Below are 25,134 nucleotides of genomic sequence, written 5' to 3'. Positions count from 1 at the left end.
ACTCACTCCCTGCCATCCTGGCAGAGCGTGCTTTACAAATGCAAAGGGTTGAAATAGCGGGTCTCTGCTGCATTTAAACAGATCCTCCTGCCCATGGAGCTACTCAGAGCAGCTGATTCTTTGGACAAATCAAGGCAAGTGACCTTCTCATTCTTCAATTATCTGTACAGACAGATGTATGTCACTAACCAGCAAAGGACCTGTGTATGTCTTGCCAGAGTATCACTGCAAATTCAAAGACCTCAGCTAATTCTGTATTTGGACAACAATCCTTCCCTGTACCCTTTCCTTGGGCTTCTGAGCTATTTTTCAAAATGAAATGGTGAGAGCTACTCTAAGGTCCCTTCTCTAGAGGCAATGCTAGGTTATGTGGACCTGGAACTGTAAGTGTTTCAGTACAGTGATTTTGAATACATTTCTTTCTCAGATAGCTTTAATGAGAACAGACAAAATAATATAAAGCATCTTCACAGTAATTGCTAATCACAAGAAGGAAATGTATTGACTATGAAATAGCTTGGGTACAGACTGAAACTGCATCTTTCTCTCTTTGTACATATCATTTCTGGTAAATACTTGGAAGCATCTTTGTTATAGCTTGACATCACAGGTGACAGATATTTACAGCACTGTATCTGTACAGGAAAGCAGACTTATTTTTAGAGATAAATTAAAAATGACATTAGAAAGATGACAAAAACCACCCTCCAACAAGACATGAGACTTGCAAGTCTTGTATCACTGACATTCAGGTGATTCACCATACTTCTCACTTCTTTTTTAGAAATGTTTGTTCTAACGGAGAATTATCAGTGTGACTTTTCTGTGCGTGGTGAGCCTGGGGTGGGTGGTTCTACTGATCAAGCTGATCGTGGAAACAAACACTGAGTCATGACACTGAAGGAGAAGCACCAACAGAGTAACAGCCGTTGGTGAAGGAGACAATAGCGCCGTTTCTAATTGTACAGAGACAGGAAACAAGGAAGGTCTGACAAGAAGCTACTTTTAAAAATGTATTTTCATACAGATACATAACGAACATGGTATGAATCTTGTGTGCACAAACGACTAGAACTACCCCTACAATTTCTGTCTTCATGAGCTTTATTTGACAGAAGATGTATGCTGCTTCCCTCTATCGACCCTTAGTGTCAATGCCAAGACAGAAAGCACAGGTTAAAGAAGAATCAGTCTTATACAAGTATGTAATTACAGATTTTTTTGATTAGTGGTGGGAAATAACCCTCTGCAGAGTTAAACAGGATGAAAAACAATTAAATACTAGAACATATTAAAAGTCAGATAATTCTAAGCAAGTCTGTGATGAAAACAAGTAATTTGTAGCCTCCCTGATTATTGCTCTTGGTTTCCTGATACAGAACTTCATCTGACCCTCTTTGGAAGAGGCTGAAGGAGGTAAAGAACAGGTACAAAATGACCAACAACAGAAAAAAATACTCCCCCTCTAGTCTATTCTATAATAGAGAGTTTGGCCAATAAAGTGGGATATTGCAGGAGGGTACATTACATAGAGAGGAATGTTAAATCGTTACAAGTCAACGATACCATCAGTTTAATGATGGCAATGCTAGCTTCCTTTAGGATTCCAAATTCATGGATGTGAAAAATACCTCTCTTCCTCCAGGTACAGCTCAGGGCCAACTCAGGCTTAAATAGTGAAGATCTATAGAAAACACCACAGTGGGCTTTGCAGGAAAGAAAAAAAAATTGCCCAATTGAGTAATTAAAAAAGTACAAGACAGGAAGAAAAAACCACTGCATCAGTTTATCTGTGCTATTCTGGACCACTATGTTTTCTGATGCTTCTGAACAACTGTGCTTTTTTGTCCAATATGTCTCCTGATGAATTACAAACAATTCACATTCAGACTGGAATGATCAGGTTGCTACAGGCTGGGAGAAGATCAAAGTAAGATTTCAGTTCAGCATACACTGTCACAGGCGTTCCACTCTCGTCCATAACAAATGCCAGTCACTCTCTCTGAGGGCCAGAGCTGGGGTTTTTGTGTGTTGGGTTTTTTTTTTGCTTTTTAAATGACTGATAACCAGCACTTTTGCCATCCCTCCCCCCCTTATTACTATTGCCAGATACAACTTCATCAGGCTTCGGACAAGAGGCAGCTCTGTGGCATAGCTGGCACATATCTCACTGCTCTGCAGCTGGAGGTTCTTCCTCAGTCTCCTGCTTCTCTGGCCGAGATTCTGGAGGGATGAGATACTGTACCTCCTCAGTACTTATTGCCACTTTATCAGGTTGCAGCCATCGCTTCAGATGTTCTAGCGTGCTGAAGGGAAGAAAAGGCACAAAGTGAAACAAGAGACCAACAAAGCCTCACAGGAAGGTATGAAAAAAGTGTCAGGGGAATCCTCTCTCTGCATTTCTTTCACCTCTGTGGGTGTTCCTGTTGCCACAGATAAGCTCTATCATGGGACTGAACCGTGTGCTAGAGGAGCAAGCAGAATCTTTCATTCTACAAAGATATTCTGCTGTAGTTGGGCTTTTTCAACTATGGTTAGAAAAGTTTTATGCTCAGGTTTTTCCTCGATGAAAAGAATCCTTAGCAGGTACATCAACCTTTACATTCTTGAAGTACTAGTTTGTCTCTGTAGCCAAAGACTACACCTCCATTTCCAGCTTTCTGGGTGAGAAGTAAGAAAACTTGTGTTTTGTGTTAAAACAAACAAAACCCACAACTGCCTATTTGTGATGAAGATAGGAAATACAGGGAGGAAGGGAGGGGAACAAAACCAAAACAGAAAGCACATGTAAAAATGTGTGACCACCAGTAACACCAAAAGATTGAAGAAAAAAAGGCAGTATGTGTACATTCTAGAATGCTAACCTTACTATGGATTCCACAGATGTTTATAGATATATACGAGCATAATTACTGTCTTACAGCCTATCTCACAATAAATGGTCTGAGCAGAACAGATCTACCCCTGTCTTCAATTAAATGCTGGCTATAATCCTAAAAGTTTATAATTGTTAAATGTGTGTCTATGCTCATCTTCTAAAAGTGTGATTCAATTCATTCAGTACTGCCACAACAAAATTAATTTGCTCTTTCTTACTCTTGCACAAGAGCAGAATTTCTCTTGGTAATGTCCTTGAAATTATCTGTGTGCTTAAAAGTTAAAGCTTGTTTAATTACGTTGGTGGATGAGAATCAAATACTTCGGCACCATTTGGCAGTGACCTCTAACTTCATAGTCAAATTCTAAGGAGGAAAATGCTTTCATGGATAACATTCCCAGCCTTTAAAAAGAGTAGAAAGAGCACATATATCTACAAAAACTTGTTTTTAAATATAAATCACATTGAAGTTAACTGGTCAAAGAAAGAATCTAAAAACTCCTTATAAACATGGATTATTTTTTATACTTAAACTCCCAAACTAGCTTAAGTAGATTTTCTTCAAGGGAGAGAAATAATCTTCTTTTCAGCTAGAAGCAATCATGAAAAATGTCAGCTCAGAAAGCAGAAATATGGAGAGCATTATAAGTGATTGGAAATGTGAGATTGCTAAAGAAAAGGACTCTCATCTTAATTCATTCATCATCTGTAAAAGGGTAATGGGTGAGAGAGCAGCAGCATTGTAAGAGATGCACGGAAGGGAAAGCCACTCGGGAAATCTAATCTCAGGCTGGTACCAACCCTGGAAAGGACTTCAAATCCCACTTCTATCTGAAGCAGTGCTTAACTTGGCCCCTACAAAGATGCAGGGAACGGCCTGGGGTTCAGTTTTAAAGCTAAGCCTTAAAAAAAGGCAATGGGAGACACCTTAGACATCCCCTCCTCCGCTCCATTCCTTCCCTACCCCAACTGTGACAAGGGAAATTATCAAGTAGGTTCCAGTTGTTACCACACTGGATTGCCCCAGTCTGAGGGATGCAAAAACCAGTGAGCAGCACTGAAAGTTCAAACCCTACATGCTCTGTGTGTTCCCTTCTAGTACGATGGAAATGGTCGTTATCAAACTGTTTCAGAAAGCCTGTGGCAGCCCTACCAAGTTGCAATGAGATGTTATTTTTGTCATAATGCCCTATCACAAGTCCTGACAAAACCTTATTTTAGTTTTTAAGAAATGAAGTCTGTTTGCCAACATGGTAAGTGGTAATCCCTTCTCATCAACTTGCTTATTACCTCTCATCAGAGTCATGTCCCTCTACATAAAATTCAGACTCAAACTTCTCCTGCAGGAACCTGTCCCAGCATTCCTTCTTAGCTTGGGAAAGAGTGCGCAGCATGTCCTTGGAGGTCACCTCTTGAGACAAGCCCTTAATTCTCATCAGTCTTCTCTCTGTGGAGAGGCAAAGGAGGGGTCTTTATTATCTCTACCATGTTTTTCTGAAGGGGAAGAAAAGAAGTATGTAGACTTCTATATCAAAAAAGTCAAATCAACTTTTCAAGACTATGTCATATTTTAAAAGTCAAGTCTGCCCCTGTATTTCATGCCTGTGTGACTGTATTTCTTGTATGTATAGAAGATGATATTTTTTAAAGTGATGCTTCTGAAGAAAATAAGGTTTCTGCAATCAGTCAACTCTGCCTGTTTTTGAGTTTTAGTAACTTTCACACTTACTGTTCAGTTTCCATGAAATCACACAAGAGGATTCAGATCTCACAGGCATTAAGCTCCCACAATTTCCATAGAAATTGGCATGGAATATAAACCACACTAACTGTAGTGTGAATCCAAATAATGCCCAAACTGAGAAAAAAAAAATACGAGTGCAGCAGTATTATTAATTGGGTATCTCATAACAGAACATGATATTGCGAGTTCCTCAGCCACGGGGTCGATGAAAAGCGCCTCCTTACGAGATGCAGGGTAATCCAATGATAATACACAAAGCTATAAGAAAGCAAATTTCATTAATTCTCTGGTCACAAAAAAACATTATAATGGTTTCCTCCTTAAATGAAAGGTATTGACTTGTAATCACACTTTTTACTGAAAAGTGTATCATCATTAGTTGAATTGGGCTAATTCACAATGCTGTAGCCCACCTGTTGAGCTTTTTGGAGGTTGTCTTGCATCACAGACTTGAGCTGTCACCGAAAGTCTCTGGCCCTGGCAATTCAGAAGATTTGAATTATCCTATCTGTCCAAACTTACTGCCAAGCTGATGCTATGATTTCACAATCGCTAATCCTGGCCAGGTACAAACCTAGAACAGGTTTATAACATTTCTGTTGACTTAGCCAGAATATGCAAGAAGAACTTTGTGTTAGTGTTATGCTTCCATCCTGGCTGTGAGAAAACAGACACAGATCTAGTCTGAAGCCTGCTTGTAAAAATTAATCCACTGGCATTTTCTGAACAAGTCAGAACTGCGGCAGTAATTAATACCAGAAAAGCAATTTACGTCTTGTTGCTGTGGCACCCTTGATCTGATACTAAGAGCTCTACTTAGTATACTGTGAAATAATAGTCTAAACCAGCAACTAAGGCAAGAGGGAAGCTCTAGCAGAAATAAAAGCTTAAAAAGCCACTTCTGCCACCCATTCCTCCTGGCCTGTTTCTGCATGCAGCCTCCTACGCAAGCCAAGACAACTATGTGTGTGGCTGCACTGCAAACCAGGTTACAAACTGACCCAAGATAAAAATAACTCCACAGGAGGGAAGACAGGGGAAAAGAGCCATGAAGATGGAATATTTTGCTATGAGTGGAGGGAGTAGCAGTCCAACTGCTGGGGAGCAGGGGCACCCCAAAGCTTCCTCCTAACAGGCAACAGGAGCATCTGTCCTGGGGTTGAATGCTGCTGTGCAACAAGGCCTCTGAAGGGAGTAGGAAATACTTAAAACAGAGTGACAAATTCCATGGCCCTAGAGCTAAAGACTGCAGCACTTAGCTGTGCTGGGATATTAGCTCCAGTACTGGTAACTTTATCATCCTTCATGTCAAGTGCTTCTGAAAGCTTTTGGACTGTTCACAATCAATTTATGGCTTTATAGATTATACAGGAATTAAGAAAAGCAATTGTGCAAAGACGACATGCATGATCTGTCATCTTAAAATACAGAACCTAGCAGGCATGATTTGGGAAAGCATCAGAGCTTTCTTTCCCCTACCTGTTCCCCTCCTCTCCAACCAGAAAACAGGTCACAAAGAAATTTCACTTTTCTCTTTCCACTCAGAAGCGTCTCCCGAGACTCCATAAAAAGAATGAGACAAATACTGGTAACACAAAAACACATAGGCTCTATAATAAGATTTGAATGCACTTCCCCTCCCCAAGTCAACTACAGTGGAACTACATGCTTTTCAGAAAAAAAACAGCAGTGTCCCTACTACACTTATTTGGACGGAAAAAACCTAATTCTTTGGTTTGTACTTGATAAAAAGTTCCTTTTTGTGGCATAGCTGAAGAAGCTATGACCATGTTTCTCATTTCCACTAATGCACTTGCAGTAAATGAGTCAGATGCTTTATGAAATAGTTGCAAGACATCTTTCCAACCAGACCTGTAACCACCGTCACCTCAGCTGCATAAACAGAGCCATAGCTGCCATCAGACACCTAAGCAAATGGAGAAATCGAACCGTGAGCAGACACTCACCTAGGGATGCTAAATACACCTCTGAATCATTCAGGGGTGCCCAGGGCTTCAGATTCGTTTGGGAAGAGCCATCTGATCCACTGCCCTGGCTTAGTCCATCAGCGTAAGAATCCATGAAGGAGTCTGTAAAAGCATCGCTAGCATCCTTCTGGTCGGGATGTGGCAGACACGAACAGATTTCAGCCCAGAGGTCTTCGCTGGACCTGGTGACCACGGAGTCAACGCTCTCAATCATTCTCATCGTGAAGTCCTGAGGTGGGGGGAATTAAATGATGAATACCAAGCGGAAAACCCTCTCTCCCAGGCCTCCCCATATCTAACCCCCTCTGCCCAAGTCACGTCACCAGATGTTTTAGGGACCTCTCATCCCACCGGGGAAGCGTGGCCTCCCTCCAGAGAGCGATGATGCGCTCTAGTGTGTCGCATTTATACCCAGGGACCCAGCGAGCCCCTCAGGGCCTGAGGGACCGCGCAGGGAGGCAGGCCGCGCTGCCGCTGCCCCTGCCAGCACGGCGCCCCCTCCGCCCCTTCCCCCGGAGGCCCCTGTCACCACCGCTCCCGGGAGCCCCTCGAGCCTCGGCTCGGCCTGGCAGCCCTCTTTGCCCGGGGGCACGGAGGGGCCGCTCCAGCTGCTGCCCTAGTCCCCGCACCCGCCTCGGCCGCCACCCGCACCGTAAACACGGGAAGCCGCGACAGCTTCTCACTGCGCGTCGACTGGCATCCGGGTCTGGCCAATGGCCGCGCTTCTCCGGCGGCGAGAGGGCGCCTATTAGTCCGTCGCCCAGCGGAGGGCGGGGAATCGGCAGGATGCGTGAGAGAGATTGACTCCGCTGCGGCGCCATCTTTTCAAAGGGCGGAAGTTTTCCTGCGCGGAGGAGGCGAGTGAGCCGTTACACCTGGCAGCGGGCCGCGGGGGGCCTAGTGCGGCTGCGTGGTGAGTGCCGGGGCGCGCGGGGCCCGTACCGGCTCCGGTACCGGCTCGGGGGGGCTGGTGTGGCCGCGGGCCCCTGGCAGGGAGGGGGCGGCCTGGGGCCTGCTCCGGGCCGGCGGCCGTGCCCTCTCGGCCCCGCTTTCCCCAGCGGTGTCTTGTGGCTCCGGTACCCGGCGTGCGCTGCCGCCGCCGGCGGCTTTGCCACCTCCGGCTCTGCCGCGGCCTTTCCGAGGAGGTGCGCCCTTCTCCCCGCCGCGGCCCCGCGGGCACCCCCGGCCCTGTGCCCCCCCCCCCGCCGGGGCGCAGGCCTCGTCCCCTCCCGGCGGCTCGGCCCGTAGCCGGTGTCACCCTGACCCCCCCGGCAGCGTTGCCAGCTGGGCGGGCGGCGGCGGCTTAACCCGGCGGTCTGCCACCGCCGCCGGGCAGCTCCCGGCCGTAACGGGCTCCTTTCCTGCCCTGCGCCCGGGGTTTCGGAGGGCTCGGCGGGAAGCGGCTGCTTCAGGTTTGATTTGCCGTTCTAACCGTGGGGAACGGCAGCCGGCCGGCGGTTATTTCTTACAGCTCTTGCCTGTGACCGAGGTAGCGGCGCTGGTTCTCCGCGGCTGACAGTCTGCCCTGTGTAACGTGCGAGCTCTGTCCCATTTTGAATAGTGTGATAAGCGCGAGATCACGTTACGAGGACGAAAGATTAAGTTTTGGGGTGCCCCTCGGACGGCTGGTTTGGAATTCCCTCTCTCCGGGCAGGCCGCTGCGCGTCTGCATGGGATGAGCTGTCTGCTGCCCTGCGCCGTGCTTACACTCATGGGACTGCTCTTCGCCAGAACGATGGCCTGGACTTCAAGCGGAAAGACGCACCCTGAGCTCGTCAACAACCTGTACAGTGAGTACCGGCACGGGCTCCTGTCCAGAGTGTGTCCTAAAGCTGCCGACAGAGTCTGTTGGCACTTCAGTGTATGGATATTTAGTGTTATACGGTAATACGTTGTGATGGTGCTCATTCTGAAACGTTGGCATTAATGTTGCCTGAATTTCAGTATTTGTCCCCACCTGAACTTGTTCCATTTATAATTGGAAACAAGATGTTATGCCAAAAGTGGCAGGGAAGACTGTCCACAGCCTTCCATCCGCTCCTCTGGAGTGGTAGATGCGTGACGCCTTTTAAAACGCTGCACAATGTGATGTTGCTCTGAGCCTGCGGGCGCTGAGCTTCTTGGCAGGCTGTGCCTCCCCTCCAGTGAGGAGCCCTGGGGCTGGGGGAGGGCTCGGTGCTGCTGCGCCGTGCTGGACAGTGGGCCGGAACACACTTAAAAATAGCTTTGAATTTCCCCTGCTGCTAAAGCTGATTTTTCCCCTCTAAGAGCTCCCCCAGAGATGAGGTGCAAAGGGATGTTGAATGTTTCTGCAGTCATCGCTCTTTAGTTTACTCACCGTGCCGGTGCTCTTGAAACCTGAACTGGCGTCTCCGCTTTCAGGAGTGAACGTGTGACTCTGTCTGTCTTCTGTGACGTTTGGCAGCCCCAGAAACATTCTGGGTGTAAGTCACCGTCCTCTGAGAGAGACTGGGCAGATGGTTGGGACCATAACATGATTTCATTAGGTGCAGCAGAAACTGAAAAGGACGTACTTCCCTCTGCGTTTTTTTTTCTGTCCCTTCTCAGATCACTTATTAAGGTTGAATTCTCCCAGTTCCACCAGCTCCCTGAACTGTACCCCCCCTTCCAAGTCTCTTCTTGCTACCTGGCTGAGGATTTAAGTCCTTTCTGTCTCTGTTTTCCTCCTTCTCCCAGAAAAAGGGATAATCAAATCCCAGCGAGTCTTTGATGTGCTGTTAGCTACGGACAGAGGTCACTACATCAAGTATTTCCCATACATGGATTCTCCTCAATCTATCGGTGAGTAACTCGGGGCAGAGTATCACCAGTTTTACGGTGTGCACATTGACGGTGCTCGTCACGCTGACAGAGGGGCACGAGAGGGCTCGGCAGCTCCGAGTTCTCCATGCTGGGTGCCCTCTCCCCAGAACAGTGGCTGAGTTTTACGATGGGTCAAGCAGAGCAAAGCCCGTCCATATTCCAGCAGTGGGATCCAGAGGAAAGAACCATACAGCTTTTCCACGTTCACAATGTTCGTCGATTGCTCCGAGCCCTGCTTAGGGGGTGGAAGCGAGAGCAGGCTGTGAGAGCTGCGGGGCGTTCCGATGAAGGAGCTGGGGGCTGGAACGCTTGGGAACCACAGCGCTGCGCAGCCATCTTGCGCTCGTTAGCAATCCCACAGGAGGAGGTTTTAAGCCAGTGGAGTGCTTTAGTGCGGCGAAAGAGAAGAGTTTTCTCATGTTTTTAGGGGAAAGTGGGGGAGAATAAAGACCGATTCACATTGGTGATTTTAATTGTAATTTCTTTATCACATCACTTTTGTCACTCGTTTCCTTTTAGGATACAAGGCTACAATCAGCGCACCCCATATGGTAAGATGCAACTTTCCACTTTCAACCGAAGGGGAGGAAATTGTTTGTTTGCCATTTTTTATTTTATTTTTTCTTAAATACTAAAGTAGAAAGGTGATACAGATCCCATGGACTTGATTATCACGCTTGGTTTTTTAGGCACTGTATATGTGAAGCTCTTTTCTTTTTAAGAAGAGTTTGCCCTATACTCTTTAAGTTGCTTTAAAAGTATGCTTAGAATGGGAATTCTGTGCAACTGAGGCTAACCGTTCACATCGTCCATTTTGTGCATGAGACCTTTCTTCCTGCTGCTTCACGTCTTATTACTGAACCTTTTCCTAAATGCTCTTCTGCAAAAAGATCTTCCAGATCAAACACCTGAATTTCGCTCTGAATGTGTCAGACAAAATGCCAGGTGTGCTGTGTTTAAAGCAGAGCAGATAATGCTTAGAACAAGAAGTTGTTTTAGGAGAGGAAACTAAAATAGGATGTTTCACACCTTCTTGTACTACTTGTCGACACAGCATGCCCACGCGCTGGAATTGCTAAAGGATCAGCTTGTGGAAGGTGCAAAAGCGCTGGATGTTGGATCTGGAAGTGGATATCTTACAGCCTGCTTTGCCAGAATGGTAAGCTCACAGGACTCCGTTTCTAGCTAGCAAGGTGAATCAGGATGGGTAGCTTGCCCTAGCTGGCATGTGCTTCTTGGGGGGAGAGGAGGAGGTGGGAAGAAGGGGTAAACTCTTCCCAGACCAGCCTGTAGTAAAAAGAAATACGGTCATTTTTGGAATCTAAATGGAAGCTGTATCTGCTGTGAGATGTTTTGTACGTTAACCCAGTTCAGGTCAAGAGGAGTGTGGTAATCTGCTGTACAAGTCCATTGTAGGTTCTTTTTAGTTTGCTTCTCAAGAAGTCATGGTCTGTTTCTTTGTTTTCTAAACTCCTGAGATTATTTTCTGTGAAGTGTTAGAAAGCTGGTCAAGTTACTCTTCTCAGGAGGTTAGTTAGTCAAGACCTGACCCTGCTACAGAAGCTGCTAATTCTACCAAATAACTATTTCTTTGGAAATGAAGGATTACTAGGAATCCCCGCAGGCAGTGTCTGTGTAGCCCTCAGGTAGCTCATATAACTGGGACTGCTCGGCCTTAAAACGAAGGGGGCAGAGTATTTGCACCTCCTGTTCAGGAACTCTGCTCTTAAGTTTCCTCCTGGAAATTCTCCAATCCCCACAGTAACTCACCCTATAAAATACATCTCTTTACCATATAGGAGGTATATAGGTGCTTGTCTGCTGTTCTTCTTTTTAGATGGGCCCAACAGGGAAAGCTGTGGGCATAGAGCACATTAAAGAGCTGGTACACGAATCCGTCAGGAACGTCCAAGAAGATGATCCAACTTTGCTCAGCTCTGGCCGTGTAAAGCTTGTGGGTGAGCTCTCCGGGATCCTGATGCTTGTTCTCTCCTGTGAATGTGCATTAGCTCTGGCTGCCTGCAGAGTGCTGCTTCTCGAAGCAGTTGTTCCAGGTTGTGTTGGTGCTTGCCACTGTGTTGCCAGAAACCACTGGCCAAGTAAACACTATGCCATACTGACCTGAACACTACGGCGTAAACAAGTAGTATTTAATGTTACAGGCAGTTTTACCGTGCACCTGACTTCCAAGTGTGCAGTGACTATCTTAATTCAGGAAGAGATGCTCTTCAGAGGAGAGTGGTTGTACCACATCTGGGTTTTAGTTTATCTGAATGGGTCTGCGCACACTGTTGTGGTTTTTTGGGAGGATAACTTGAGTCAGCTTTTCCTGTATCTGGAATCTCAAGCCTGCACAAAGCCACTGTGTTACTGAGAGGCCCTCCTGGCTTTGACTGTTCCTTCTTCTAGCACGCCTCAGTTCCAGTAATCTCTCCCCCTTTTTAAAAAGTAAACCAACAAAATTCAAATTGCCATCGCAGTCTCATCACAAAGTTTTCATCACGTAGATTTCAGCTGAAAGGATATAGGAAGAATTGTTTTTGCGTGGAGTTGTTGTCAGAATAAAAGTCTTTTCTGCATGCTTTTTCCTCCTGTAGTTGGAGATGGCAGGCAGGGATACCCCGAAGAGGCCCCTTACGATGCCATTCATGTTGGAGCGGCAGCAGCAACTGTGCCAAAGGAGGTAAGAGTGATCATGCTGGATGTCTGTTGCTGTGGGCTGCCTGCATCAATATCTGTGAAAAAAGTAATAATTGGGGAACCACTGGAAGCTGCTGCTTCTGTCTGTTTTATATGGAGCTGGCAAGCTTGTGCTTTTCAAGGTGTCGTGACCTTCACAGCGTGGCTTATTTCTGTTGTCTCGCTTTTTGGCTCTGCTGATTCTGATTTCTCTGCTTGCCAGCTGCTGAATGAATTGAAGCCAGGAGGTCGGTTAATACTGCCTGTTGGTCCCGAAGGTGCAAACCAAGTACTGATGCAGTACGACAAAACCAGCGACGGGCAGATCATTGAAACGCAACTGATGGGCGTGATCTACGTTCCTCTGACAGATAAGGAAAAGCAGTGGCCTCGGTAAAAATTTGGTCTTTATTGAGGAATGTTTCTTCCTCACAGCTGTCCCTGTGAGCCTGCTCTCCTTGGCTGCTGGCTTTACTGACAGAGTCCTGGATTCCTAGCAGATGCTGTTTGTAAAAGAGAGAAGAAAGAGGCTTGGCTGTGGTAAGGCACAGCAGGAGAGCAGGATGTATTTTCTGTTAGATAGGGCTTGCAGACTGAGGACTCGAGCTTTTCTTTTTTCTTTTTTGGAGCCTGTGCACTTCCGTAAGCACCATAGCCATGTTGATTCTGTGGCTGAACTGAAGGCCACGAATAGTAACTGTTGGTTTTTCTTTGCCTCAGGGATGAATTCTGACAGATGGATGGCCATCTCTAAAGTGACCTCAGAAAGCTCATGAACGGGACTTATGACTGTAGATGGTCTGTATGGTTTTGCTTTTTGAACGGAAGCTTTACCAGTGGACATGTTTATGAATGCGAGTTCTGCTTTAGCAGAGCTCGTTACAGAGGGATGGAGAAAAGGGTGTTTCTCCAGGAGCAGGGGCAGGCTCTCGGAGGCCATGTCTGGTTCTGGGCAGTGAGTGGATCCAGATAAGTCCAGCTGTCCTCTGATAAGCTGTAGATAACATCTATTCACAGAGAATTCCAAAAGCGGACAGGAATACTTAAACCTTCACTAAAAATACTCTTTAATATTGACTACTCTGCCTAATGCTTGAAGGAAATAAGACGCAATTACTGTTTCAGAGCAGCCATCTACCCCGATTTGTCCAAGTTTAATTATGAGAGCCTGTTCTTTTCCTGTCTTGCATCAACTAATTTAATCTCTGGTAGCAACACTGAGAATTTTGGGCTGAAGAAAAGTCCCGGTCTCTCGGCTTTTCCCTGATGCGCCCTTCCTTCTCCTGCCGGCGCTTGGCCGCGCGGGCGGCTGAATCGGGAGGGTTAAGAGCGGCGGGTGGGCCGCGGTGAGACGTAGGGGTCTCTCTGGAACAGGTATAAGGGCGGAACTGCCCCGCTGTGCCGGAGCTCTCCCGGTAAATAAAGGCGTCCCCGCTCAGCTCCGCCGCCGCCTCCTTCCCGCGCCGAGCCCTCACCTGAGGCGATGGGAGGGCGGGAAGGGGAGAGGCGACGTCCGCGCGAGCGCGGGGGGGCGTGGCCTCGCGGCGATTGGCCGCGCCGCCCGGCGTCGCGTCACGCGCGTCACGCCGCCCGCGTCACGCCATGCGCCGGCGCGCTGTGGACGGTGCGGCTGTGCTCGGCGGCGCGGAGCGGGGCCCGGCCGCCGCGCCCGCTCCTTCCCCGCGGCGGCATGGCGGAGCCGGGCCTCGGCCCGAGCGGCGGCGGCGCTGAGGAGAAACCGGGCCCGGGGGACAAGGAGGAAGCGGCGCCGGCCCCTAAGAAGCGGCGGTTGGCGGCCGGGGAGCGCTACGTGCCGCCGCCGCGGAAGCTGAGCACGGGGGTGAGCTTCGGCGCGGCGCACTTCGCCGAAACCTCCTACTACTTCGAGGGAGGGCTGCGCAAGGTGCGGCCCTACTACTTCGACTTCCGCACCTACTGCAAGGGCCGCTGGGTGGGCCGCAGCCTCCTGCACGTCTTCAGCACCGAGTTCCGCGCCCAGCCCCTCGCCTACTACCGCGCCGCCGCCCGCGCGGGCCGCCTCCGCCTCAACGAGGAGCCCGTGCGCGACCTGGACATCGTGCTCAAGGTGGGCACCCCCCCGCCCCGGGGCTGGGAAGAGCCGGGCGCCCCCGACGGCGTCCTGGTAACTAGGGCAGTGTGATGGGCCGGTAACCCGGCACGGGAGGCCACAGCTCGGCTCCGGCGATGAGCATCAGCCCGGTGATCACCGGTGCGGTGAAATAACCCTGTGGGTGGTGCTAATGTCTGCATGTTTGAGGGGAATCGGGTCTCCCGCTTACCCCAGGGGGGTCAGGAGCGTGCGGATCCTGCAGCCCCGCACAAAGCCAGCGTGCCCCACAGCTCCCTGCTCAGCCCCCTGAGAATCGTCGAGGCAGGGAAATATTGCCTAAGACACGTTATCCAATTTATGTGGCGATGCGCAGAGTTGTGCTAAGTCCTGGGTTCCAGGACAGAGGGGCTTTCATTCCCCCCACCTCCAGCAATATCAAGCCCCCATTGTGTGCGGCCAGATGGGGTGGTTATGCAGGCTGGATTCACGTAATTGTCTGTCTGTTCTGCAGAATAACGATTTTCTCAGGAATACGGTGCATCGCCACGAGCCGCCGGTCACTGCCCAGCCTATCCAGATCTTGGCGGAGGACGATGAGGTGGTGGTTGTGGACAAACCCTCCTCTTTGCCAGTGCACCCCTGTGGCAGGTTTCGTCACAACACCGTCATCTTCATCCTAGGCAAAGAGCATGATCTGAAGGAGCTGCATACCATTCACCGACTCGATCGCATGACCTCGGGAGTACTTATGTTTGCCAAGACCACAGAGGTATCCAAGAGGATCGATGAGCAGGTTCGGGAGAGACAGGTGAGAGCTAAGGGCTGCAGTAGGCTTTGGAGTCTCTTGCACGATATTTTCTTGAAACGGGTCCAAAGTCAGCCAAATTTTTGGTCTAAACAAGTCCAAGTTCCCAAAACAGCTTGTGATCACCTTACTGTTCTTATTGAATTAAGCATGAGAGGCATCAAGAGAAAAAGACTGACTAAAAATTCAACTGATTTTGGTAATACGAGATTGAAAGGGATCTCCTTCCCTAAGCGACTGTGCAAACCGACTGGGATTGTGCAAAACAGTTAGAGAGCAGTTTTATTTGTAAGTGGAAACGTGTCAGTCATCTAATACTTCTTCAATTTTAGAAGTTTTAGAAGTTTTTCTCATTTTTCCAGTGGCTCTTGACCCAAACAGAACCATAGCTATAGGGTACTGGCTTCCAGGGTTTGCTTCAAGGCTGTAAACCGAAGGTCACTGAGAGATGGCTCTTGAATGTAATATGAGGAAAATAGGCCAGGCCCTTGTGTTCTTGATTTCCTGACTAGTTGGGGAAAGCGTGAGAGAGATTTGGCTTTAAATAGCTGATTTTATGTGTTTTTTCTCCCTTTCCTGTTCCGCTGTAATAAAATTTGGGCAGGATGTCGCCTACAGGTGTATTTCATTGAAGAGAGGAGTAGCTAGGATGGGACTTGGGTGTAATCGGAACAGGCGGTTTTCTGTTCTGTTTTCTGAGAGTTACTCTTGTGTCTCCCCGCAGCTGGAAAAGGAGTATGTCTGTCGTGTGGTGGGGGAGTTTCCAGAACATGAAGTGGTCTGTGAGGAGCCCATACTGGTTGTTTCTTACAAAGTGGGAGTGTGCCGTGTGGACCCCAAAGGGAAATTCTGTAAAACCGTCTTCCAGAGACTCAGTTACAATGGCAAGACCAGTGTAGTCAAGTGTCTTCCGCGTACTGGCCGCACGCACCAGATCCGGGTCCATTTGCAGTATTTGGGGCACCCTATTGTCAACGACCCCATCTATAATATGGAAGCCTGGGGTCCCGACAGAGGGAAAGGTGGCAAGATCGATAAAACAGATGAAGAACTCCTTAAGGCACTCGTAGAAGAGCATCGTTCCAAACAGAGCTTGGATATCTTGGGTATTTCGGAGGAGGACTTGAACTCCAATGCTGAAAACAAAGACTGTGGTAATTCAAGTGACTGCACAAAGTCTGCGCAGGCTGATCCTATAAGTGCAAACTCCTGCCCTGCTGAGGACGCTAAGGATCCCGAGAGGGACGCTAAGGATCCTGAAAGAAATGACATAGCAGCTTGTCCACTGACCTCTGATAGCAACCTGGAAACGCTTGAAAAAAATAAAGAACTCTGTTCGTGTGAGAATGAGGACGGGCAAACAGGAGAAAAGAGTTCAGAAGAGAAGGACCCTTTATGCGTGGAGTGTAAAATTACAAGGCGGGACCCATCTCCCAAGGACCTGGTGATGTACCTACATGCTTTGCGCTATAAGGGAGCGGAGTTTGAGTATTGCTCCAAGATGCCTGAGTGGGCAATGGAAGACTGGGAGGAATGACTGAGGACATCTGACACCTACAGATGTTGTTGGCTAGGAAAGCATCTTGTAAAGACCTAAGATTTACTTTTCCAATGTGGTTGAGGTGAACAAACTGCCTGTGACTTGAGACAGGGTGGGAAGGATTGCTGGGGCTGGAGAGCTGTCCTGCCTGTCGCCAGGCGCTGTAAAAGATGAGGAGGAAGACGGGGCTAGAACACTAGAATTACCTTGCCCTTCAGTGAACGAGCACTTCAGGGTAACAAACACCAGTTGGCACCAGCAGCTTTGCCTTTCACCTCAACCTGTTCTGGGTCTGCTGTCGATTATCCACACAGACAATTAAGTGCGTGCACTTAAAAGTCAGCAACCGGTTTTTTCTTCTGGCCTGCTATGTGATGTTCTTGTATCTTACAATAAGAGCTGCTAGAATGTTGTTCAATATGCTGGATGTCATGTCATACACAAAACTATTTTTACTGTATTTTATTGTCAGACTGATTTTAAAACCCAAACGTTATCACCAAGAATGCCATAATGTAAAATCGGAGCACTGTGAAGCTGATCCATTTTGTGTTGACTGTTTGTCAGCAAGGTAGATCTTGCTCTTTCAGAATTGGTTCAAATAATGACTTAATTTAAAGTTAGTAACTCTAAGGATGGATCTCTTTACATCGGGCCTATTTTTGGAGGTACTAGTTCCCAGATTTTGTCTTTGTGGAATTTATAAGGAGACTGATTTAGTAGATTTTTGCCTTTCTGTTCTGCTACCTCCCCTGTGACTTCTCCTGCCTTCTCAAAAACATCTGGTTTCTCTTCTGAGAACCTATCGATCTCTAACCCTTATGCCTCATTGAAAACATCTTCATACTTGAGCAGAAAACAGAAGTAGAGGTCAGTCTGCCAACTTCTGTTTTTTAAATTTATTTTTTTCTTTAAACCATGCTATAGATGGGTTGTTTCTGACTGGTGTGGAATTGTTTTTAATATCACTTCAGTGTGACAGTTGACTTTAAAGAAAAACGAAAGCTGTTTTATGAACCAGATGAGGTTTTTTTTATAGATTTTATATTAGTATGTTTCCAGGATGATAAATATCACTATAGTTCTTATTTTCATCAGTGTTTATACGGTCGCTTCTTGGCCTCTGGAAGGGTTATTATAATAATTCTGCTCTCTGAGGTTCTTTTTTTTTTTTTTCCCCCTTTTTTTTTTTTTCCCTCTTCTCCATATGTGTCACCAGTGGTAACAACCAGCTCCAGTGACCACTGCAGACAATCAGAACCTTTACCTGGGAAGAGCCATGTCATTTCAGGACCGTTTGCAGACAGTGGTTTCTAGCCCTGTCGCTCCATATCCGTGTCTCTCCACATCCGTTCCTACACAGGGCACATGCATAGCGTTCTACACTTCTAAAATATTACAGAAGCCTTTTTTAAAGGTGGAGAAAGGAATCCAGAGGAGCTGACGCTATTCAGCAAGTGTGGCAACAGCCTTGCTGGAGTGTGGTCTGGTCTCGGATGACCTCTCCTTGTTGTGCTGTGCTCTAGGGAGCTCCAGCTGTTTCTCAGCCCCCCAAGACATGGCTTTTCTGCGGATCCTTTTATTACTGGTTTGCCCATTTCACACAGGTTACTGGAGAGCTCCCTGCTTCACAGGTGTCCGTGAGTGGGATGCTGGGGACCTAAGGTTGGCCAGGCGCGCAGGAAAGACTGCCTTCCTCCGTGGCAAGGCTCCTAGAATCGCTTGATAATGTTACCAGGATCAGGAGTTGCATACCAAAACAGAATAAACCAGTGCTTTTACTTCTTCCCATAGCTCAAAGTAGCCAAGTGATTTCTTTCTCTCCTGGATCATTCGTCTGATGTGTTGAATGTTTCCGTAAAAGTCCACTCAGGCTTGAGCTTTGCCCCTCCACATCCTGCCAAGGGTCTCTTGTGATTCTAATTTAACCACAGATTGGATTTTTTTTTTTTCCTGCCATCATGTATTAAGGCCAGGTCTAGTACTTAGCAACAGGCAGCTTGTTAAACAAAGGAGATACAAGGTCCCCTGTGTTTGACAGATGACGCTAAAAACTAGTGTTAATCCAGATTTTTCCTATGCTGAAATACATATTTTGTGTGCCTTTAAATGAAACTTGGGCACCCTCAGTGTATAAATAAGGGTGTCTGCAGCTGTTACTACCTTCAAATGCAAGGGAAAGGTAGTAGATTTACGGGCAACAGTTTTAAATTAGACTTTGAGGTGTCCCAAGTTACATTGTCTGGGCTTTGTTTAGGTTTGTTTTGGTGGTTTTTCCCTCTCTGTAAGAAATAAGCATCTGAAAGGGGTTTTACTGACCTGTGCCCCGTAGATAGTGACTAGATGGCTGAAGGGCCTGATGAGGAACTGGAGGTCAGCGCTGTGTTTTTCCTTTTTCTGGCTATGCGTAATGACTGCAGTCAGCATCTTTTAATTATCGCACCTTGCTGGTCAAGAAACCCTGGGGCTTCTGTTTTCAAGACACTTAGAACAATGAAAATTTAAGGTTGATTTCACAAGGAGCCTACCACCAATGGCATCATATTCCATTTTATTTCAGTTCAGAGCTGGCGTCCAGCTGATCTGTGCTGTAAATGTGCACAAGAAGCCGGTGTTTGCTGTTTTGCCGATAGGGAAAGTGTTACTATTAGAGATGTCTTGTGATAAATTCCCATCTAAGATTAGGTCTGAGGTAAATACCATGTCCTGGTTGTGGGGTGATTGTGGGCATAAAGTTATCTGGATGAAGCGTAGGTCCTGGAAGAAGTCCTTTCTCTAGTACAGTTTTATTTTGATCTGTCTTTTTATGGAGAATGTGCATCTCATCAGCAGCTAAAGCACTTACTCATACAAATAAACCCTCCTGGCAAACCCTGGTGGGAACTTTGCTGTGCCTTACCCACTCGTTGTGTAGGATTAACTCAGAATTAACCCCTAAAACATCACCAAGACACCAGTCTTCCACATGATCACCCTTTTCCAGCTGTGTTTTAACTGGTCCGTTATGGGTGCCATTTGTGAGGCTACAGAGTCGTGATCTGGCCGTTCTCTGCGCAGGATTTGGTGTAATCTAATTTCCACAAGGATTTAAGTGTAGTTAAATCTGCCGCAGCGTATGCCCGGAGGGCTCGCAGAGCTGTTCCAGCAAATTACGTGTGAGAGGCCCCTTCCCGTGCTGCGATGATGTGTTTAACCCGTGGGGCAGGGCAGTCTCGTGGGAGCTCTGCGTTTCATTAACTTCTACTTCCAGACTTCTTAAAAGTTAACTATTCATAGATTAGGCAGTGAGGAAAAGCTTTCCTGTGTCTTTTCAGTACAACCATTTATGCTTTTTAAAATCATCATAGCTTCATGAAAAGCAAGGCCAAGTGCAATAATTATTTCTCTAAAGCAAACCTTGATGTAATTTTCAGAGAGGCGCTGGGATCGGTTTGGCTGGAGCTCCCTCAACCCCTGATCTTGCAAATATTTACCCAAAGCTCCCGCTAAGGACCGGGCCAGCCCGAATACGACACTTCGCTGGGTTTGCAAGAAGAGATGCAGAAGCGGTTTGTTCCCAGCGGCGTCACGGCTTGCGGCTCCACAGCACGGCTGGTTTCTGAGGAGAAGAGAGGGAAGGTGGCCCACCCCACGGGCAGGCAGAGATCTGGCAGCTCTGCCAGCCCCACTGTTAGAGAACGTGTTGGAACACAAGGTCAAAAATAAGTGAAGAGGATAAAAGAATGTAAAGAAGATACCTTGTAATGAATGCACCTGGTATTTAGACATATTAAAGATAGAAACTCTCTCCACTAACTGACAATAAGGATTAACACAAGGACGAATTCTAGGAAAATAGAAGAGTGCCAAGAAGCGGACCTGCCTCGTTTTAACCTGAAAACCACAGCTCCTGGCTCGAAAATGCCCCCAACCCAAATAAGCCCCCAGCTCCCTGGGCACGCGTCGGGAATTAAGAGAGAGCTGTATCTTGTGCGAAAGGTACTAACCAGGAGTTAGTTAAGGCTGGGACCGGTGGGTGTAACTAACTTTGTTGGCTGTTTTAAACACTGGTCATGGCTTCGACCGTGCGTGCGTGCTCGGAGGAGCGATCCCCTGTGCGCCCAGCGCTGCGATAAACCAGCGTCGGCTTTTTCCTGGACTGCCCCGGGGTTTGGAGAGTTTTCCTGGACTGCCCCGGGGTTCGGGGAGTTTTCCTGGACTGCCCCGGGGTTTGGAGAGTGTTCCTGGACTGCCCCGGGGTTCGGAGAGTTTTCCTGGGCTGCCCCGGGGTTTGGAGAGTGTTCCTGGACTGCCCCGGGGTTTGGAGAGTGTTCCTGGACTGCCCCGGGGTTCGGGGAGTTTTCCTGGACTGCCCCGGGGTTCGGGGAGTTTTCCTGGACTGCCCCGGGGTTTGGAGAGTTTTCCTGGACTGCCCCGGGGTTCGGGGAGTTTTCCTGGACTGCCCCGGGGTTCGGGGAGTTTTCCTGGACTGCCCCGGGGTTCGGGGAGTTTTCCTGGACTGCCCCGGGGTTCGGGGAGTTTTCCTGGACTGCCCCGGGGTTCGGGGAGTTTTCCTGGACTGCCCCGGGGTTCGGAGAGTGTTCCTGGACTGCCCCGGGGTTTGGAGAGTTTTCCTGGACTGCCCCGGGGTTCGGGGAGTTTTCCTGGACTGCCCCGGGGTTTGGAGAGTGTTCCTGGACTGCCCCGGGGTTTGGAGAGTTTTCCTGGACTGCCCCGGGGTTCGGGGAGTTTTCCTGGACTGCCCCGGGGTTCGGGGAGTTTTCCTGGACTGCCCCGGGGTTTGGAGAGTTTTCCTGGACTGCCCCAGGGTTCGGGGAGTTTTCTCGGTTACGGTTTTCGGCAGCACCACGAGGATCCGGACACCCGGGGCTGGGACACCTCCACCCCCCGGGACGCGGCGGCGGCTGCCCCTTCGTTCGGTAGCAGCTGATGGATCAGCCCGGGGCGACGGGAGGCTGACCGCGGCCCCCGCCTCCCCTTACGGCCTTCCCCGCGCCGCGGGAGGCGGCCCCCGGGCTGCCGCGGGAGGGAGCTCGCCGGGGCTGACGGGCCGCGCCTCGGGCGGGCTGTGAGGCGGCGGCAGCGGGCGCCGCGCTCCCCTGAGAGCGGGGAGAAAAAAAAGGGGGGGGGGGGGGAAAAGTCACTTCCCGACGAGGATGGGATTCGAACCCACGCGTGCAGAGCACAATGGATTAGCAGTCCATCGCCTTAACCACTCGGCCACCTCGTCACGGCAGCGCTTTCTCTCGCCCAGCCTATAAGAAAGTACAGTGACCGCCCCCGGCATCTCCTCCCGCCCGCCGCTCCCTCTGCCAGATGGCGCCCGCTGCTCGGCCCTTCGTTGGCACGCCGCAGAGCGAGGCCACCGCGCGGGGACCGAGCAGCCCCGCGCCGGCCGGCTGCTGCCGCGCCAGTCCCACGGCGGCGGCTGCGGGGAGTGCTGGCGAGGGGGAATGCCGAAATAGCAGGCACCGGGCCGATTCCGGGGAGGTCGCCATATTGTACGGAGCGCCGGGGGGCGCCATGCTGTACGGCGGCCGCCGTAGAGCGCCACTCTGCTGTCGTCACGACGGCGTTTTGGCGCGGGGCGCAGGCGCGGCAGGCGGCGGTTAGATTCGAATAGCGAAGCGGCGGCCCAGCCCTATGGGAGCTGGGGGGCCGGGGGGCGGCGGCGGCGGCGAGGAGGAGGCGGCGGGGGTGCCCCGCCGGTGGCAGGCGTGAGGGCCGTCTCCGGAGCGGTGGGTGAGAGCGGCCGCGGACGGGTCCCGGCGGGAGAAGGCGAGGAGCGGCCGGGCGGGGGGAGCGCGGGAGCGCCTGAGGCGACGGCCGTTGCGTGTCGCCGGGGCGGATCCTGCGGGTAGCAACCGGTGAGGGGAGGGCAGACAAAAGGCGGGAGGAGAAGGTCGGTCCTGCTGGGAGGAGAGGCCTCCCCCGCCGGCCTGGCGTCGCTAGGAGCGAGGTGGAGAGAGGGCTGAGCGGCCTCGAGGCCGGGCCTGAGGAGGTTTCACCTGGGGCAGCTGGAGTCGGGGGCGGCCTCGAATCGTGAGGGGAATCGCCTGTTAAACTGACCGATAAATGCAGTCCTGATCAACGCGAAGGCGTTCACGTTTGGGAAAACACCGACATAAGTGACAATGAGGGGTAAATTAGCACTTGGAGAGCGCTCCCAGGCTGTCAGCCCTGTCAGGGCGGTAAAGCGAACAAGACGGGATCCTGAGGGAAACAGCTTGAGAACAAAAAGGAGTCGTGAAGAGAGACTAAACAGATTCTTACCCTTAACAGGGGGGGAGAGTGAGGAGGGCTTGTATGGGCATCTGTAAGATCATGAACGAACTGAAAAAAGTTATGGAGTGATTCTACATGTTCACAGTGTGGAACTGGGAGGTACTTAATTATCAAATATAAGAATAAAAAGAGATGCTTTTTCATAAACAGAACAACAAAGCATTTCAGCTCGCTGCCATATGCTTGTAAGTCAGAGACATGTAAATAATTTCAAAGAAGGATTACAGAATGACGACTGAGCATGTTGATTGGGATGTGAATTCCTGATTAACAGACCTCCTAACAGCAGACTCCTAGCAGACTAAACGAGGCTTTCTATGGCCATGCTCTGTTCTTTTGCTCTTCTCTAGACACCTGCATGCACGGCCATCTTCCCTATCGCTTCTTCGTTGCGTTTAGTCTGATCCAGTACAGCAGCTCTTGTGTCCAAAGCATCCGGGCTGCTGGCTGGGGAGGCACTGTGGGATGCCTGCCTGAAAGCAGCATCTCCGTTTCGGTGCCTCAGAGCTGCAGGCCCTGAAAGCCAAGGCCTCTCGGGCTGCCTTTTTGACTGGTGCTAATGTAAACCTGCTACATCTTTGGTGAGAGGAATTACTCTGCAAAAATAAAACAAGAAATTAATAAATTTTGCTTCAGCAAATCGGCTTCTGTGTGCAAGTACAACGTCATTCTGGGAAACGTCTCTGGCTCTTATTTGTTATACCTTCACATGTCACGGTGTCTTCAAAATAGTGTGGTTTTTCTGTTTAAGCAAACAGAAATTTACTGGGAAAAAAAAATCTGTTGGTGAAGTTTTCTCATCGTGCTTTCTTGCCCTGCCTGAACATTGTCTTTGAGCAAACTGATATTTCTGAAAAGATTGTTCCTTTTCCCTCCCCCCATAATTCAAGCTCTCCTCTGCCTTGTGAGCAATATCCCAATAATATGCAATAGCATTTTATGTGATTCAGCATTTTGCTAATCTAGAGCTTTCTTTTTTCCTACATAAGGCTTAGTTTTAGCTTGGAAAATAAGAGTCAGTTTGTGGTTTAAATCACTTACAAGTGAGTCAAGGGAGAGCAGGAGATGATGCTTATCGGAGGGAAATTATCGATGTGTACGAACGCCTGATGGGAGGGTTTAAAGAAGATGGAGCCAGGCTCTTCTCAGTTGTATCAAGTGAAGGAACAAGAAGCAATGGGCACAAACTGAAATACAAGAAGTTCCATTTAAACATAAGGGGGGGAAACAAATGCAGTGAAGATGGAACAGGTTGTCCAGAGGGACTGTGGGGTTTCCTCTTTGGAGATGCTCAGATCTGGAACAAACAGTGTCCTGAGCGACCTGCCATAGCTTTGAGCAGGGGGGTGGACTACGTGATCTCCAGAGGTCCCTGCAGACCCCAGAGAGCCTGTGAGTCTGTGAAATGGAAAAGCTGAGCAGTTCTGTGCAGGTCTCTATTTCTAATTGTAAAACTTAATTGTCAGTTTTACCAATCACTTAATCCTTGCTTAGGCAAGGGTTTCTCTTACAACGCTGCCTGTTGAGGTTTAGCAAGGGGAGAATAAAGTAACATGATAAATGCTGTCAGATTGCTTATAGCTCTCTTGGAAGTATCCTTTGCGTAGTTACTGATGGAGGGATGCATGTAGATGAAGATCATCACTGACATCTAGGAAATAGCGCAGAAAATTGCATGTATTGATCTTACAGTGCTGATTCTGTGGTACATTTTTTTGGTGGTCTTTGTCAGGTCCATGGGAGACTGAAGTTGTGAGGAATATTCACCTGGTATTCAAAGCCCTGGATTTTGTTGGGGTTTACAAGAAATGTTAGGCAATATTAAGTCTGTGTTAGCACTGGCATCCTGTCAGTGTGGGTTAATTCATTTTCTCCCCTTATGCAACTTTTGGGAAGTGTTGTAGTCTTCTGTGCTAGTGGGAGTTGTTTGCGTTGACATAAGATATTCTTGGGGTGAGGGAAGTATTGATTAAAAAATTGTCTTGTATGTCAGAGCAAACTAGCAAACTTTGTACTGTATAGGCTTTGATCGCATTTATCTCCAACAGTTACCAGTTACCTAACTTAAAATAAAAGGATGCCTAACCAGTAAGACTCAAACTGTTAGCACAGTTGTTTTATAACATGATATATAACAGGAAGATGTGGACTTGAGAGGCCTATTATACTTCAGTGCATTTCTGTGACTACAGAAAGATGGAGAGAAAAATTACAGCATCTAAGGCTAGTATCTAGTTGTGGTTTTATGCAGTTTTTGTACTAAGGTTTGTTAATGTTTTTGGATTTCAGCGCTGTATTTTATAGGAAAAGCACATCCTTCA

At 48.6% G+C, this 25,134-nt stretch overlaps 3 protein-coding genes and 1 non-coding gene across 4 annotated transcripts; 2 read left to right on the top strand and 2 right to left on the bottom strand.

Moving 5' to 3' along the window:
* Positions 1 to 1,057: 1,057 nt before the first annotated feature.
* On the bottom strand, positions 1,058 to 6,838 carry CCDC32 (coiled-coil domain containing 32). Its single transcript, XM_009819184.2, has 3 exons — positions 6,590 to 6,838; positions 4,169 to 4,325; positions 1,058 to 2,306 (listed from the first exon to the last, which is right to left on the bottom strand). The coding sequence occupies exons 1-3, from the start codon at positions 6,828 to 6,830 to the stop codon at positions 2,168 to 2,170; spliced, it is 537 nt and encodes a 178-aa protein (XP_009817486.2). The 5' UTR covers positions 6,831 to 6,838; the 3' UTR covers positions 1,058 to 2,167.
* Positions 6,839 to 7,497: 659 nt separating this feature from the next.
* LOC104252493 (protein-L-isoaspartate(D-aspartate) O-methyltransferase) lies at positions 7,498 to 13,367 on the top strand. Its single transcript, XM_059825897.1, has 9 exons — positions 7,498 to 7,523; positions 8,265 to 8,400; positions 9,308 to 9,412; positions 9,953 to 9,984; positions 10,488 to 10,592; positions 11,271 to 11,391; positions 12,031 to 12,116; positions 12,336 to 12,505; positions 12,833 to 13,367. The coding sequence occupies exons 2-9, from the start codon at positions 8,286 to 8,288 to the stop codon at positions 12,843 to 12,845; spliced, it is 747 nt and encodes a 248-aa protein (XP_059681880.1). The 5' UTR covers positions 7,498 to 7,523; positions 8,265 to 8,285; the 3' UTR covers positions 12,846 to 13,367.
* Positions 13,368 to 13,802: 435 nt separating this feature from the next.
* Positions 13,803 to 17,421, top strand: RPUSD2 (RNA pseudouridine synthase domain containing 2). The gene is made up of 3 exons (XM_059825952.1): positions 13,803 to 14,198; positions 14,695 to 14,991; positions 15,713 to 17,421. Exons 1-3 carry the CDS (start codon positions 13,803 to 13,805, stop codon positions 16,523 to 16,525), a joined length of 1,506 nt encoding a protein of 501 aa, XP_059681935.1. The 3' UTR covers positions 16,526 to 17,421.
* Positions 17,422 to 21,676: 4,255 nt separating this feature from the next.
* TRNAS-GCU (transfer RNA serine (anticodon GCU)) lies at positions 21,677 to 21,758 on the bottom strand. Its single transcript has one exon. It is a non-coding gene; the product is annotated as a tRNA-Ser (tRNA).
* Between the last annotated feature and the right edge of the window lie 3,376 nt (positions 21,759 to 25,134).

The sequence above is a fragment of the Gavia stellata genome, chromosome 17, assembly GCF_030936135.1.
Source record: "Gavia stellata isolate bGavSte3 chromosome 17, bGavSte3.hap2, whole genome shotgun sequence".
Taxonomy (NCBI): Eukaryota; Metazoa; Chordata; class Aves; order Gaviiformes; family Gaviidae; genus Gavia; species Gavia stellata.
This window is presented reverse-complemented; position numbering and strand designations above follow the sequence as displayed.

Coding starts and splice junctions, on each gene's coding strand:
- CCDC32 (XM_009819184.2), bottom strand. CDS start 6,830: ATGAGAATGATTGAGAGCGTTGACTCCGTGGTCACCAGGTCCAGCGAA. Junction 4,326..6,589: donor GGTGTATTTAGCATCCCTAG/GTGAGTGTCTGC, acceptor GCCTCTCCACAG/AGAGAAGACTGATGAGAATT. Junction 2,307..4,168: donor GGACATGACTCTGATGAGAG/GTAATAAGCAAG, acceptor TCTTCCCTTCAG/CACGCTAGAACATCTGAAGC.
- LOC104252493 (XM_059825897.1), top strand. CDS start 8,286: ATGAGCTGTCTGCTGCCCTGCGCCGTGCTTACACTCATGGGACTGCTC. Junction 8,401..9,307: donor GCTCGTCAACAACCTGTACA/GTGAGTACCGGC, acceptor TCCTTCTCCCAG/AAAAAGGGATAATCAAATCC. Junction 9,985..10,487: donor CAATCAGCGCACCCCATATG/GTAAGATGCAAC, acceptor TTGTCGACACAG/CATGCCCACGCGCTGGAATT.
- RPUSD2 (XM_059825952.1), top strand. CDS start 13,803: ATGGCGGAGCCGGGCCTCGGCCCGAGCGGCGGCGGCGCTGAGGAGAAA. Junction 14,199..14,694: donor ACCTGGACATCGTGCTCAAG/GTGGGCACCCCC, acceptor TCTGTTCTGCAG/AATAACGATTTTCTCAGGAA. Junction 14,992..15,712: donor AGCAGGTTCGGGAGAGACAG/GTGAGAGCTAAG, acceptor GTCTCCCCGCAG/CTGGAAAAGGAGTATGTCTG.